Genomic DNA, 12960 nt, shown 5'->3' with positions numbered 1-12960 from the left:
CTAACTAGGTCAGTTTGATTTAGTCATAATAGGCCAAACAATTTTTTGGAAAGAAATTTATATGTTTATTCAGTTTGGATACATTAAATTGGTCAAAAATTTGAGTAAAGACATTTTTTTATATTTCAAATAAATGTTTTTTTCTATTCATCAAAAATCATGGGGAAAAAAACAATGCATCCCGGTTTCCACAAAAATATGAAGAAATGAGAAATGTTTCTTTAGAAGCAAATCAGCATATTAACATAATTTATACAGAAATAAAAATAACTTTTAAAATATATTACAATATAAAAACAATATAATTTAAATTACTGTTTTTACTGTATTTTTTATAAAATAAATAAAGCCTTGATGAGCATAATATACTTTCAAAAGCATTAAACATTTGTACTGATCACAAACTTTTGAACAGTAGTGTTTGTTGATGCACATCAATGTTATTTTTAATATTAACATAAATATATTCATACTCATATTCCTGTTCACGTATTCATATTAATAGTGCCCTTATGTCCTACATGCCTGGTGTTTGTAGAAGTCTGAACACCAACACAGGAGAACATCGTATCCTGACAAGACGCAATATGAAAAACCATCAAGCGATGCAGCGTAGGAGTGATATAAAGTTGGGAAAGGGCATGTTATAGGCTCATGAATATTAATTATATGATGTAACATTTGTTCAACAGTTGCTGCAGCAAAAGAGTGTGCACTATACTGTAGCTATATTAGAAATTGAGTGTTTGTTCGTTTTATCCACTGCCAATGCAACCGGTTGATGCTGACATTTTATATGGCTAGCTAGCTATTTATTTCTTCACAGTATGGCCAATCAAAATGAAAGTCTTTTAAATTATAAGGATAATATTCTTTATAATAAAGATAAAAAAATAATTGTTTCTTTATCCAAAAAGTGAGTGGACAGACTTTTACTTTTAAAGTTTGGGGGGGCTTGGGATGCACCAATATTAGTTATTCTGCTCAATTCCAACCAATTACTTTTGTATTATGTTATAGATTGTGTACCTCTAAAAAGCACTACTTCTTCTTTAGGTGTGTGTCAGTGTAATCATTACGGCTCATACGGAGGCACCTGTGACCCCTCCACCGGCCAGTGCTCCTGTAAACCCGGCGTTGGGGGACTCAAGTGCGACCGCTGCGAGCCTGGATTCTGGAACTTCCGAGGCATCGTTACAGAGAACATGAGCGGCTGCACACGTAAGCGCCCCTCTCTTCTCCCGTTCCTGGAGATTTGCTTTCAGGGCATTTTCTGTTAAATGTGCTAAATGTTCCTTTCTAATCCAAAATCCGAAGTGACAACCTACTCGTTTAACGTGCGGTATCCTTCTGGCCTCAAATGCGCTTTCTGTCAAAACAAGCATTTCGAGTTAAGCCTCCGAGCCACCGCGGGTAATGGGAACCGTCTGAGAGTGCAACGTGGCTTGACCTATAAGTTCTGCCTACAGACCAATAACGCTCTGACGCACGTATATGTGTGTTTGTACAGCGCTTACAAAGCCGAGGATAGAAAAACAAGGATGACTGAAACAGTTTGTGCTCTGTCCCAGGGGTCCTCGGAGCATTAGCACATTCTGTAGCCACGTTCGCTCTCACCCCAGGGTTTCTTGACCCTGCTTTGAACTCCACCAGACTGCGGTCATTGACACAGAGCGAGTGCTTTGCTATAGCGGTGGGGTCACAGATTGGAGCAGCTTCAGATTGCTTGCATGCATTTGGTGGATGTGTGGATGTTTTTGTCAGAGTGAAATTGAAGAGAAAGAGACACGGAATCTAATCAAAACTGTTCAAGCAGATAAGGCTGACAGCCCTCTCTCTCTCTCTCTCTCTCTCTCTCTCTCAGCGTGTAACTGTGATGGAGTGGGCTCGGTTCGTGACGACTGTGAGCAGATGTCAGGGTTGTGCTCATGTAAGCCCGGAGTTAAGGGCATGAAATGCAACGTGTGCCCCGACGGCAGCAAGATGGGAGCCAACGGCTGTGACAAAGGTAACGCCGGGATTTTAATTAGCACAAACCTCAGATAATCTCTCCACGATTGCACTTCAGATGCAGCTAGGTTATGATTTTAGGAATTATAATTAGGTCTGTTTTTCACAATGTCGGGTACAAGTAAAAATAACAAAAATGGCGGCGCTGCTTAATTCATAGCCTAAAAGAGCTCTGGCAAAAAAGGCTTTCAGTGTCATGTTGGAACCATGGCATTGTGGAAAGTTCTCAGTTTTTTTTCACATTTAGATTAGCTTTACCATGATAATACAATATTTAGCTAATTATCAAAACCATAATATTTTGCGAATCTGAAAAAAAATATCCATTTCAAAATATTACACAATATTATATTATAGAATTATAATATTGAGCATTTATTGGCTAATGGCCATAACATTAAATAATTGTATTTTAATACCTTATTTGTAGATCTATTAGTATTTAATAAGATATATATTTTATTATATTTTAATAGTTATTTTAGTATCTACAGCTGAGGCTACACTATCACATACAACAAAAGTAAAAAAAAAAAAGTAAAAATGTTTAATTTCAAAATAATGCTCCACTTAATACTAAATATTCTGGAATAATTAGCAAATGACTGTAAAACTATATGTTTTCATTTGTCCTACATTCGACTATTTGCTATAACCAGATTAAATCGATGGAAAGTTAAAACCGGTTCAAAGTTGAATCTTCAAATGCGCAACAGGGGTGACAGTGAAATGCTATCCTGATGTGACCCCCTGTGTTGGCTTGGTGAGTAATTTGGAGTCACCGTCAGCTATTGACAGGAAGTGAAGAGCTTAATGAACTCAACAATCCCAGCATAGCAGTGCTCATGCAGCGTTCCTGCCAGATAAAAGCTGCCACATGAAAGTGCAGAAGAGGAATCCAGTCAATGCTGCAGGCCAGGCAGTGCAGCCCAGCGCTCTGATGTCAGAGTAAAGAGTAGACTTCTGTGGCAGGGAAGGTCCCAACTCTCCTACTGATGCAAGTCCGTCTTTCTGATGAATTTCTGTGGTGGAGGTTGTAGGGTTCGTATCAGAATTGAATTAACACGAAGCCCACACTGATATGTCCTGCATATATTGTGTTTTGGGATGCTGGACTGCGTAAAAACCCCAGTTTGGTTTTTCTACCCTTAAAAGTAAAAAAAAAATCATGTTAACCAGAGGCCAAACTATTCCACAGGACCTGAGGCACCCAAGTCCTGTGATAAGCTTGTGTGCCACTTTGGGGCATCATGTGTGGAGATGAACGGACAGGCTCACTGCGAGTGCCCGCCTCCAGATTGTGACGAGAAGAATAAGACCAAGGTGAGGTAGCAAAGGTCACAGATCCACCTTAAACTCTACAACTACTCTAATGATGAAGATTTCTTCCCTAATAATGGACATTAACATGTTTGTGGACAGGTATGTGGTTCTGATGGAGTCACCTATGCAGACCGGTGCCAGCTGAGGACCATTGCGTGCCGACAAGATACAGAGATCACTGTGCAGCATTTAGGCCAGTGCAAAGGTGAGAAAAGCCTCTCGTACTCAGTTTTGTTGTCTATTTTTTGCATTATTGCATACAGATGTCAAAGAAAGTATGAATGATAAATTAAGAAGGTCAGTGGCTGACAAAGTCAGTTAAAGACCTCATGATTCCTTTTACTGAGAAAAAAATTATTCCTTTAATCATTGTCATGGTATATTTTCCAGTAGGATATATAAATATCCATAAACCAAGACAAATACTTAATATAAAATACATAACAAAATGTTTTCAGCGAATGCATTTTTGTATTTTTAATATATGTTTATTTTATTGTATTATATTTCTAAATTTAGTCAGAATTATTTTATTTTTATTTTTAACACAATTCTGTGAGGCAATAAGAAAAAAGTTTTTTTTTAAAACAATACAAATTAAATAAAATTCACTAAATATTCTCTGAAAAAAGACATATTACACAATATTGCTTTAAAATCTTGTTTTAAGGATGTTTAGATGCTTTAACTGGAAATAAGGAGAAGAATTCTGATTAAGGAAACAAAGTTTTGCAGGGTTTGCTGGGTAAAACTGCATGGCCCATAGGTTGGAAGGTCACTAAGTGTGCAGGTGTGTAGGGAGGGTATGGGGGGGGGTTATGTGGATGGTAGATGTTCAAGGGGACAGGAAAGCTGCCTGACATATGCTCCCCTGCAGATAGAGCCGTGCTGCTTGGCTTTAGGCTGGAGTCTTTGAATCCCCTGGAACTGGGTGACATTTGAGCTGTTTGATTTGCATCACCCCTGTGTGGATTAGGGGGAGTTAACTGCACAGTCTGAGCGAAGCACCTGCAATCCGGCTGCTGATGCTGTCGGGAGGCCTGCTTTGGGTAGAGCAAGCTGTGTAAAGAGTAAGGCATCTCTCCCTTTCTCTCTTAAATCGTTGATCGGTTGCTCTGTACATGCGTGGGCACAGGGACCTGGTAGAAGGCCAAGGTTAAGACTTTAATGTCGGCTGTATGTAAGAAGCACTATGCCAGCTCATGTCAGAAGGCGTTCCTCCACAGAGAGCTGCTCCGAGATGGGCATGGCTCATGGTGGACACTGCCAGCTGCTGATTCTTGGATCAGGGCCAATGACAGGTGCGAGACATTTTCAACAGCAGCCCATGCAGCCACTCTGTCAGACCTGTTAATGCCACATAAGACATTCAGTTTGCAGCTTGATCTAACACGACTATATGTTCCATTGTTTTTCATAACTATAACCAGGTCCATATGGATTCTCTGTCAACTCATTCAAAATTTCAGAACATCGTTCATTCCTGGCCTTCAACATAAAATCATTTTCAACCCCCTTTTGTACTGCGCATTGTTGTTATTGTGAATAATTCATTAGTGCATGTTATTTTAGAGGGAAAAAAATCCTTTATTATTTTTTAATCAAAATTTGACATTACTCTACCTCTGAAATGTCCTTCCTTTTCTGCTAATGTCACTAAGGTTATTCAGGCTATTTGGTAATATTAATTAATTCTCCAAATAGCTATAGCTATTTTGTTTAGAGATTGTTTTAGAAAAACTCAGAAAATCTCAATTCTGGCATGTAACACTCATTTGTCACTAGTTATAGACCAATAAATCAGCCAAGCTAAGTCATATTTGGCCATTTTGATGAGACAATATGTGGACATTTTTTTTGTACTGATTTACTATAGTTTGAATTGTATTATTTTTAATTAAAATTAAAATTTTACAAAAGCTTACAAATTTTACAAATTCAAAGATTTACAAATCTATGCACTTTGCATTGTCATTTGAATTTTCATTTTTGCAAGTTTATTGGCTAATGATAACAAATGATAGAAATTGTATCATTACAATATTCATTAAAAAAAACATATCAGTCAACCTCTAATTTTCACCATCTAATCAGTTCTTGTTCAACAGCAATTGAGGTTGCCTGAATAGTTGGTTGATTATTCTTTCAGCTCACATTTGGCAGATTAAATCTGGGCCTGGTTATGACACAACACACAACTAACTGATGTTTAGAGATCACGATTGGACCATCATCCCTGTAGTCATTAACCAGAGCACCTCTCTGTCTGTTTTTGGTGTTACCTGTCTGTACAACAAGAATCCAGCTGCTATTTTGGGTGTATTCTGGGATCTGGGAGGAAGTAGAGCGGGCTTAGGTTGGATCTTCACCAGCCTAGGGCGGTACTGGCAACAGCAGCGCTATTTAATAATTTCTTCTCCGACTTGTGGGGTAAAACAGGCCCGGGCTGCAGACTGCTCGGCAGCCCTGAGGTGGAGGGGTTAGATCACAAGCTCATTTCACGTGTGACTGGATGTGAATTAGCCGAAAGCCTGCCTTTCTCTCTATATTTCTCCCGCTGATCTCTTGACGCTCACCCATCATCAACTCTTCTTGATGACAAACGGTGCTATGAAACGCCACACGGAGTGAGTTACTCCTAATGTTGCCATAGCAGGCAGCAGATGAGGCAATCAGTGGCACATCTTGGTACATGACGCAGGGCGTTCAGGGTCTGGAATGGCTGAGAAACTTTTGGCTCATCAAGAGTCCAAGTCTTGGCAGTTCCCTGCACTCACATATGTTGTCATCACCTGTACACTTGCTGCAAATTGGCAGCCTACACATTAGCATATGGGACGGGCGGCTCTCGGCGGAGATGTTAGTTTTGGTTATCGTTTTTGTTCTAAACAACATTTTCCAGGTTCAAAACCAGTTTATCTTTGTGTCATACCACAGAAAAGAATTTTAAATCATCCCTCAGTGTGTAAAAATAAACTTAACATGGAAATCCATGGGGCAAGGCTTTACAATAAGACTGACATTAAAATACACCGTTTCAAATGTCTGCCGTAGGGCTGTAGTCAAGATCACCTTTGTCGAGTCCAAGACCAGGACTAGTCGAGTCCAAGTCAAGACCAAGTCCAAAGAGATTAGAGTCCAAGACAAGACCGAGTCCAAAAAGGTTTGAGTCCGAGTCAAAACCGAGTCAAGGATTTTGCATGACATTATCAAGAAAATCATTTTGGGTTATTATTTGTTGATCTAAAAGCAAAAACAGTGTCACAACACCCAGGATTTTTAAGTATAGACATTCCCCTTGATATCATATAATCTTCTAATCTAAAGAAAACAGAATGATGACATATGGTGATACCTCATAATAGCAGTGTTAGAACTGATATACAAACACCAACCCACTACTATTACCACTGCTAGGTACTAGTACTGAGCATTTGAGCAACTAAATGGCAATAGCTTCACTCCAGATGTACAGTAGCTAGTGTAGAAAAGAAGTGACCAGTATTACAGAGTGTACCCCTATGGTTGGTTTATGCCTTCCCTGAAAAAAAATATTGTATTGTATTATATTGTTATTTGGACGTGGGTTAATAGGAAAGACGTATTTTCAGAAAACATTAAAGTTTGGTTAAACAACAATGGACACAGTGTAATTTAACATATGTTATTTTTAATTGAGAACAAACTGCAGAATTTTAAAATAAATTCATCAGGAAGTTGTTTAAGAAATTCATAAGAACCATTTTCACAGTATAATTAACAGTACAAGTATTTGTGCGAAGATAATCCAGTGTGTGATTGGTTATTAGTAGCCTAGTGATGGGTCGTTCGCGAATGAGCCGGATCTAAGAGCCGCTGGTAGGTGAACGTCGGGAGCTGGCTCGCATATCTGAAGAGCCGACTCTATTTTTAAAAATATAGCCTATAGAAATTAAATCATTATGTAATAATGAAATAATGAATGATTTTAATTGTATTTAAAATAATTGACTAATTCAAAGAACAACAACAAAAAATATATAGGCCTAAAGGCGCACACACATTCGTTTCGACTGTCTGATCAGCCTCACATTCTGTTCCTGTCAATCATACTCGCAATGTCAACCAATTAAACTGCATGAGGGAGGGCCGAGCCAACTCACAAACACACAGACACACACACACACGCACACACACTAGAGATGCGGATAAACCGTGGATCGGGCGGATGACGTGATGAAAAATAATATTTTAATTAAAATCGGGTGGGTGGCGGTTGAACCAATCAAATGAAAAAAGTTTCATCAAGCGGCGACGTATGTGTTCTTACTGGGAACATAATAAAGACACCTGGACTCGGGCGAGACCAAAAGCCATATTTGGCAAGACCAGTTGCCGAGACCGAGACAAGTCCGAGTCCGAATACCAGCGAGTCCGAGACAAGTCCGAGACCATAGAAAAAGTACTCGAGTACTACAGCCCTAGTCTGCCGAGATAAAATTGCTTACTAACCTTGTCTGGGTAAAGTTACATCCAATTTCTCAACTTTTCTCATTACCATGTTAAGGCGGTAAACCCTGCAAGGTACTATTTACATTGTAAAAAATCCTCCCACAGGAATTATGTTGTATAACCTGGAGTTTATCCGCCTACTACGACAGTAGTAACACTGCTATAAGGATGCTTAAACTCACATTTTGTATGTAAGAATTGATCCGTTTTAATAAAAAGATGACATGAGCATTAGTGTAAATTGATTTTGTTTATTGAAGTGATTTACCCTGGACACCTGTGGTAGGCCAAGAGCCACTAGGGGGCCTCAAGAAGAATTAAAATGATTTTAAAATGATTTAAAGCAGGAAAAAATTCTCCTTGTTATTCTCATGTTATTCTTAAATAAAACATGAAAGAAAACTGATAGTTCATTGAGTCAAACTGACGGATAAGCTTTATTTGTAGGGCAACCTTATGATTTGAAATGATTCGTTTCAGTCATTTTGAATGGAAGTTCCCCAAACCAGAAACTGCGAGTGATTTGATATTTTGTAGATGGCTTGGCTTCTAATTCAGGGACATAGCACTGGGTTGCCCCACCCCTCGTAAAATCTCATTGGTCGGAAAATCTGCTCTACATACAGTAGTTTAACAATGTATTGATTGGTCGTTGCGTTGTGTCGCGTGATATTTCTGCTGTCAGTGTGGACAGACTTGAGGCTGGAATCATAGTCAGGTTATAGACAAGACAAGAGTTATACTTGTTTTTACTAACTAAAGGATGAGTCAGAATTATTTACTGTGGTATTTGATGGCATTATATACTTTGTTGATAGAGCTTAACTTGTTTTACCTTTACCCTCTTTCTCTCTTCTCTCTTTGCCTCTTTCAATTTCCGCCCAGAACACACATTGTATGAAAAGACAGAAAGCCATCTTAATAACAGCCTTTCAAGAGTAAGTATACGGCTATGCCAACTGAAGATGACAATGATTTTTGCGTCTCCTAATTGTTCACCCTGCCTCTCTGAAAACCAAACGGAGCGTTAAACTTGATTAAGGCGAGCTGACTGCTCCTGTTGGCAGTTGCTCTTTCAGTGTATGTATTTGTGTCACAAAACCCAAAGCTGGGGCGGGCGACTCAAATCCCACACCCCTGATCTCTCTGAGCTATCGCTACGCTGAGCTCCTGACTGACAGGTGCAGCCGAGTTGAAATAAGAAAACGGATGCCGTGACAAACGGCGATAGCATCGGTGCTCTCCCGCACAAAGCTAGTGTATCTACACACTCGCTCCCTTTCGCCCAGGCTGTGACAGCCGGTCTGATAGAACTAGTATTTCTGTAAGGTATCGTATTTCACACCTCGTCAGCTACTCGCTGTTCAAATGTGAGATGATTAGCATGTAATTAAGAGGCTGTGCTAGCGTGTTTCCAAGCACGGTTAGCCTGTACACGGGGGATCCGTTAAAGTTGAGCACAAAGCCACGGATGATTGGGTGCGTGGATCCCTCGGTCCCTATAGTAGCACAATCCGTCTCGATTCGTCCACACCACAGTTATTATTGTCTTCGCAATCTTTAAATACGCATCGTTGATGAGGGCTCTTGCATTGGTAATGTCTTTAAGTTTGAGCTCAGCTGCTGCAGTGGAGAGATTTGCGAGCGTGTTGACAAGGCTGCAGTGGTTGGACGGTCGACGGATGCCTTCATGAAGTGAGGGCTTCCTTTGAAGCTGCAGCTAAACCCTGCTTTTCTGCCCTATTTATATCAATCATTCATCACTAGAGGCTCTGGCTGTCTGTGATTAAAGCCTCCCTACAGGAGGGCAACATCTGAATATGTATATATAATTCATATCTACAGGCACTCTCTCACACGCACAAGCACACTCTCTCGCAGATCAACCGTATTCTGGAGTCTCAAACCCAGCAGTATATAAACACTTCTGGTCAAGAGTCTGTGTAATGATCGGTTTGAGCTTGCAGAAAACCTAGTTTTTAAAAACCTCAAAGAATCACATCAAAAAGATGCAGTGCAGCAACCCGGTTCTTTTACATGTGCTGTTCATTAGTTTTGTGGGTAATTTAAAGGGATAGTGCACCCACAAATGAAGGTTCTCTAAGGTTTGCAGAATATCATGGGCATATAATAGTTTGTGTATTGAAACTTACTTACCCTAATGTTGTTGCAAAACTGTATGACTTTGTTTCTTCTGTGGAACATAAAGGAATATAGTTTGAGCAATGTCTCGGTGATAACAGTTTCCACAGATAATTTTTTTTACAGGTTTGGAACAACCTGTTCCAAATGATGAAGGGTGAGTAAATGATGACATAGTTTTAGTTTTGGGTGAACTATTTCTTTCGAATCATTATTCACTGACAATCTTGACAGTCTACTCTAACTCTCCTCATTAGTTTATAATAGTAGAATGAATTATTATTATTTTTTTATCTTTTCTATAATTTGGTTGATTCAATCTACAGAACCGTTCTGAATTTTTCGTTTGTGACTAATCCAGATTTCACTGACTAGGAATATATTAGTCATTTAGACTATTTTATGGTGCTTTTGTGCCATTTTTGAAGCTTGAAAGCTGTAGTCACTGTAATTGCATGGAAAATAGCAGCAAGGATATTAATTCAAAATCTCTCCTTTTTGTTCTACAAAAGAAAGAAAGTCTTACAGGTTTGGAACAACATGAGGTGCGAGTAAATGACAAAATGTTCATTTTTGGGTGAAATAATCCTTTAAGGCTAAGTCCTTGTTGTCTGACTACAAAAGAGGCTCCTTGCAGTTGTTCTGGTGTTGGGGTGTAATGAAGCTTAAGTGATGTGATTGAAACATGATGCTTTTTGTAGGCAGGAGTGAGTTTATTCCTGGTGTTTCCATGCATCTAATTTTGATATGAATCTGTGAGACATACAAAGTATTGCTCCGGAAAAGGATCCCCTGCTGAGACCATGCTGAAGCTTTTTTTGTTGTTGTTTTAATGGCAAAGAGGAATGGGTGGGAGGGTGTAGGTAGAATTCAAAGGTTAGAAAGAAGGCTTACAGAAACATTTCCATCTATGCTTACCCATCATTCCATTCCTGCTTTCTCCCAGAATCCATTGAGCTGGCGGCCAAACCCACCCCCTTCCCAACCACCCACCGCACCACCCCTCCCACCGCTCACGTCAAGATCACCAAACAGCGCCATGGCCACACCACCACCAAAACCATTCTTAAGGATCCGGACAGCTTCGTGGTGGAGGCAATGCCTCCACCGAGGGTGGTCGAGGCAGAAAAGTTCTTCAGCTCTTTCACCACCCACCGCCCCACCACACCCTACAAACCACCCCGCACCTCATCCCCACCCGAGGACTCCAGCCCTTACTTTGAGGAGTCGGGCAGTGGAGAGCCCAGTGGGGACGACGAGATGGTGAGCGGAATGGAGGAGAGCGGAGAAGAGCCACTTGGTAATGCATTCACCATAATCTTTCAGTCATAAGAGGTTTAGGCATAATTGTCAAGAACAGATGACAAGAGATGATGAAATTCTCCTTTGTATGGACTGACCTTGTGTGTGAGATGACCTCTTCTCGAATTGTAATGGCATATCAATTTAACATTGCCCATTATCTCAGCAGCCATTATTTGAGAGGTTTTGACACCTGACATCCAACTGCTAAGTGAGCAATTTCATTTGGAATCACTTAGGTGAATAATTCACCAAAATGTCTGACTTCAGTTTTTAACGTGCACTAACCTTATAAGTAAGCCTCTTCTAAAGGTCATTTGGGCTGCAGTCGATGCAATGTCTGTTCCTTTTTCTCTGAACTGTTCTTGCATTGTCTATATTGGTCAGAAACCGAACTTAAGCACATAGACTGTATATTTAAAGACCCCATGAAATTATTTGACTTTTTTAATTATCATTATCATCATTCAATTATCATTGAAACAGTTAGTGGTGGTGGGACAGATGAAAGGGCTCTGCCATTTTAAATAGACAATGGCTGTTAGTTTTGTGGTTTTCAACTGCTTTTGCCTCAGGACTCAAATTGTACATTGGCGGCTCAACACATTACGGCTCAAGGTATGATGTTATCACAGTCAAATACTCAAATAATCCTTAGCTGCATTAGCAAGTAGCTAGAGCTTGGGAATTTTGTATTGCCATAGTGGAAGTTGTAATTCTAAAGAGCATTTTTAGACCAAAATTTGTAAACACCCGTTTAGAAGTCATAGTTTTTATCCTATTTCTAAATGTGGATCTGTTCATTTGGTCAACAATTCAGCACGCTAGCATAGAAAACTAACAGTCATGGGGTCCAAAAGCCACTAAACTTCAATTTTGTTCCACTAGAGTCACTTTTAATTATAGTGTCTTGGTTGACATACAAGTGACAAATTCATCAATCCCTTCCCTTGTTTTTGTGCCCTTCACCACCATAGTACATAAAGTAGACCAGCTATTTTTATTCAGTTAATGCTAGCTCTACACACACTCTGTTTAACTGCCTGAACTAGTATAAGAGAGAGCAGCAGGGCCTCAGATTTATTCTCTTGTCACTGTTGGACCGGAGCGCACTTTGACGCAGGACACATGAAGTCTGTCTGACATCGGAGTGGGAGGCATCTCTTGAGACTTTCTGATGACTTTCTACCTCCCAGTGAACCAATAGCCTGTAAGGCTGAAGCAGTGTGGTGGCCAGCGTGCATCTCGGGGGCAGCGGCTCATAAATTTGCCTACAGATGCAATGAAACAACATCCAGGGATGCTTTTCAGCTCCATGCCAAAAGTCATTTTCCACCACTCACTATCTCGTTCACATGCTGCCTCTCTCATACTCACAGAGCCCTTGAACATCTGACAGCTTTATGGCATGTTTGGCAAGCAGGAGGTATTAACCCACAGTCCTAATCTTCAGTATATATACTTGTAAGTGTGAGGCTGGCTCCATAGCGAAGACAATTTTAACAAGCTATTGTTAGTGTCTTCATAATGAGCATCTAAAAAGTAGGAATACATCAAGAGATATATAAAAGTCATTTTTGCACCTACTCACAGATTGTTTACTGCAAATCAAAGAGTCAAACATAGAGCCGTCTGCCTCTGTAATTATTTACACCATAATTTTCCTTCTCCACAACTTGACATGTTAATTGT

General features: G+C 39.8%; 1 protein-coding gene across 8 annotated transcripts in view; it reads left to right on the top strand.

The window, feature by feature from the left end:
• agrn (agrin) overlaps window positions 1–12960 on the top strand; it is a 248091-nt gene that overhangs the window by 193517 nt on the left and 41614 nt on the right. For all 8 annotated transcript variants that reach the window (XM_084427577.1, XM_084427576.1, XM_084427583.1 and 5 more), the window contains 5 exons: window positions 1057–1221; window positions 1865–2008; window positions 3209–3333; window positions 3433–3538; window positions 10913–11266. In XM_084427577.1, the coding sequence (XP_084283703.1) occupies window positions 1057–1221; window positions 1865–2008; window positions 3209–3333; window positions 3433–3538; window positions 10913–11266 (894 nt within the window). The remainder of the gene's footprint in view (window positions 1–1056; window positions 1222–1864; window positions 2009–3208; window positions 3334–3432; window positions 3539–10912; window positions 11267–12960) is intronic.

Source organism: Rutilus rutilus (genome assembly GCF_951802725.1).
Source record: "Rutilus rutilus genome assembly, chromosome: 13".
Classification (NCBI taxonomy): domain Eukaryota; kingdom Metazoa; phylum Chordata; class Actinopteri; order Cypriniformes; family Leuciscidae; genus Rutilus; species Rutilus rutilus.
The sequence above is the reverse complement of the archived record's forward strand: the minus strand, read 5'-3'. Positions and strand labels throughout refer to the sequence as shown.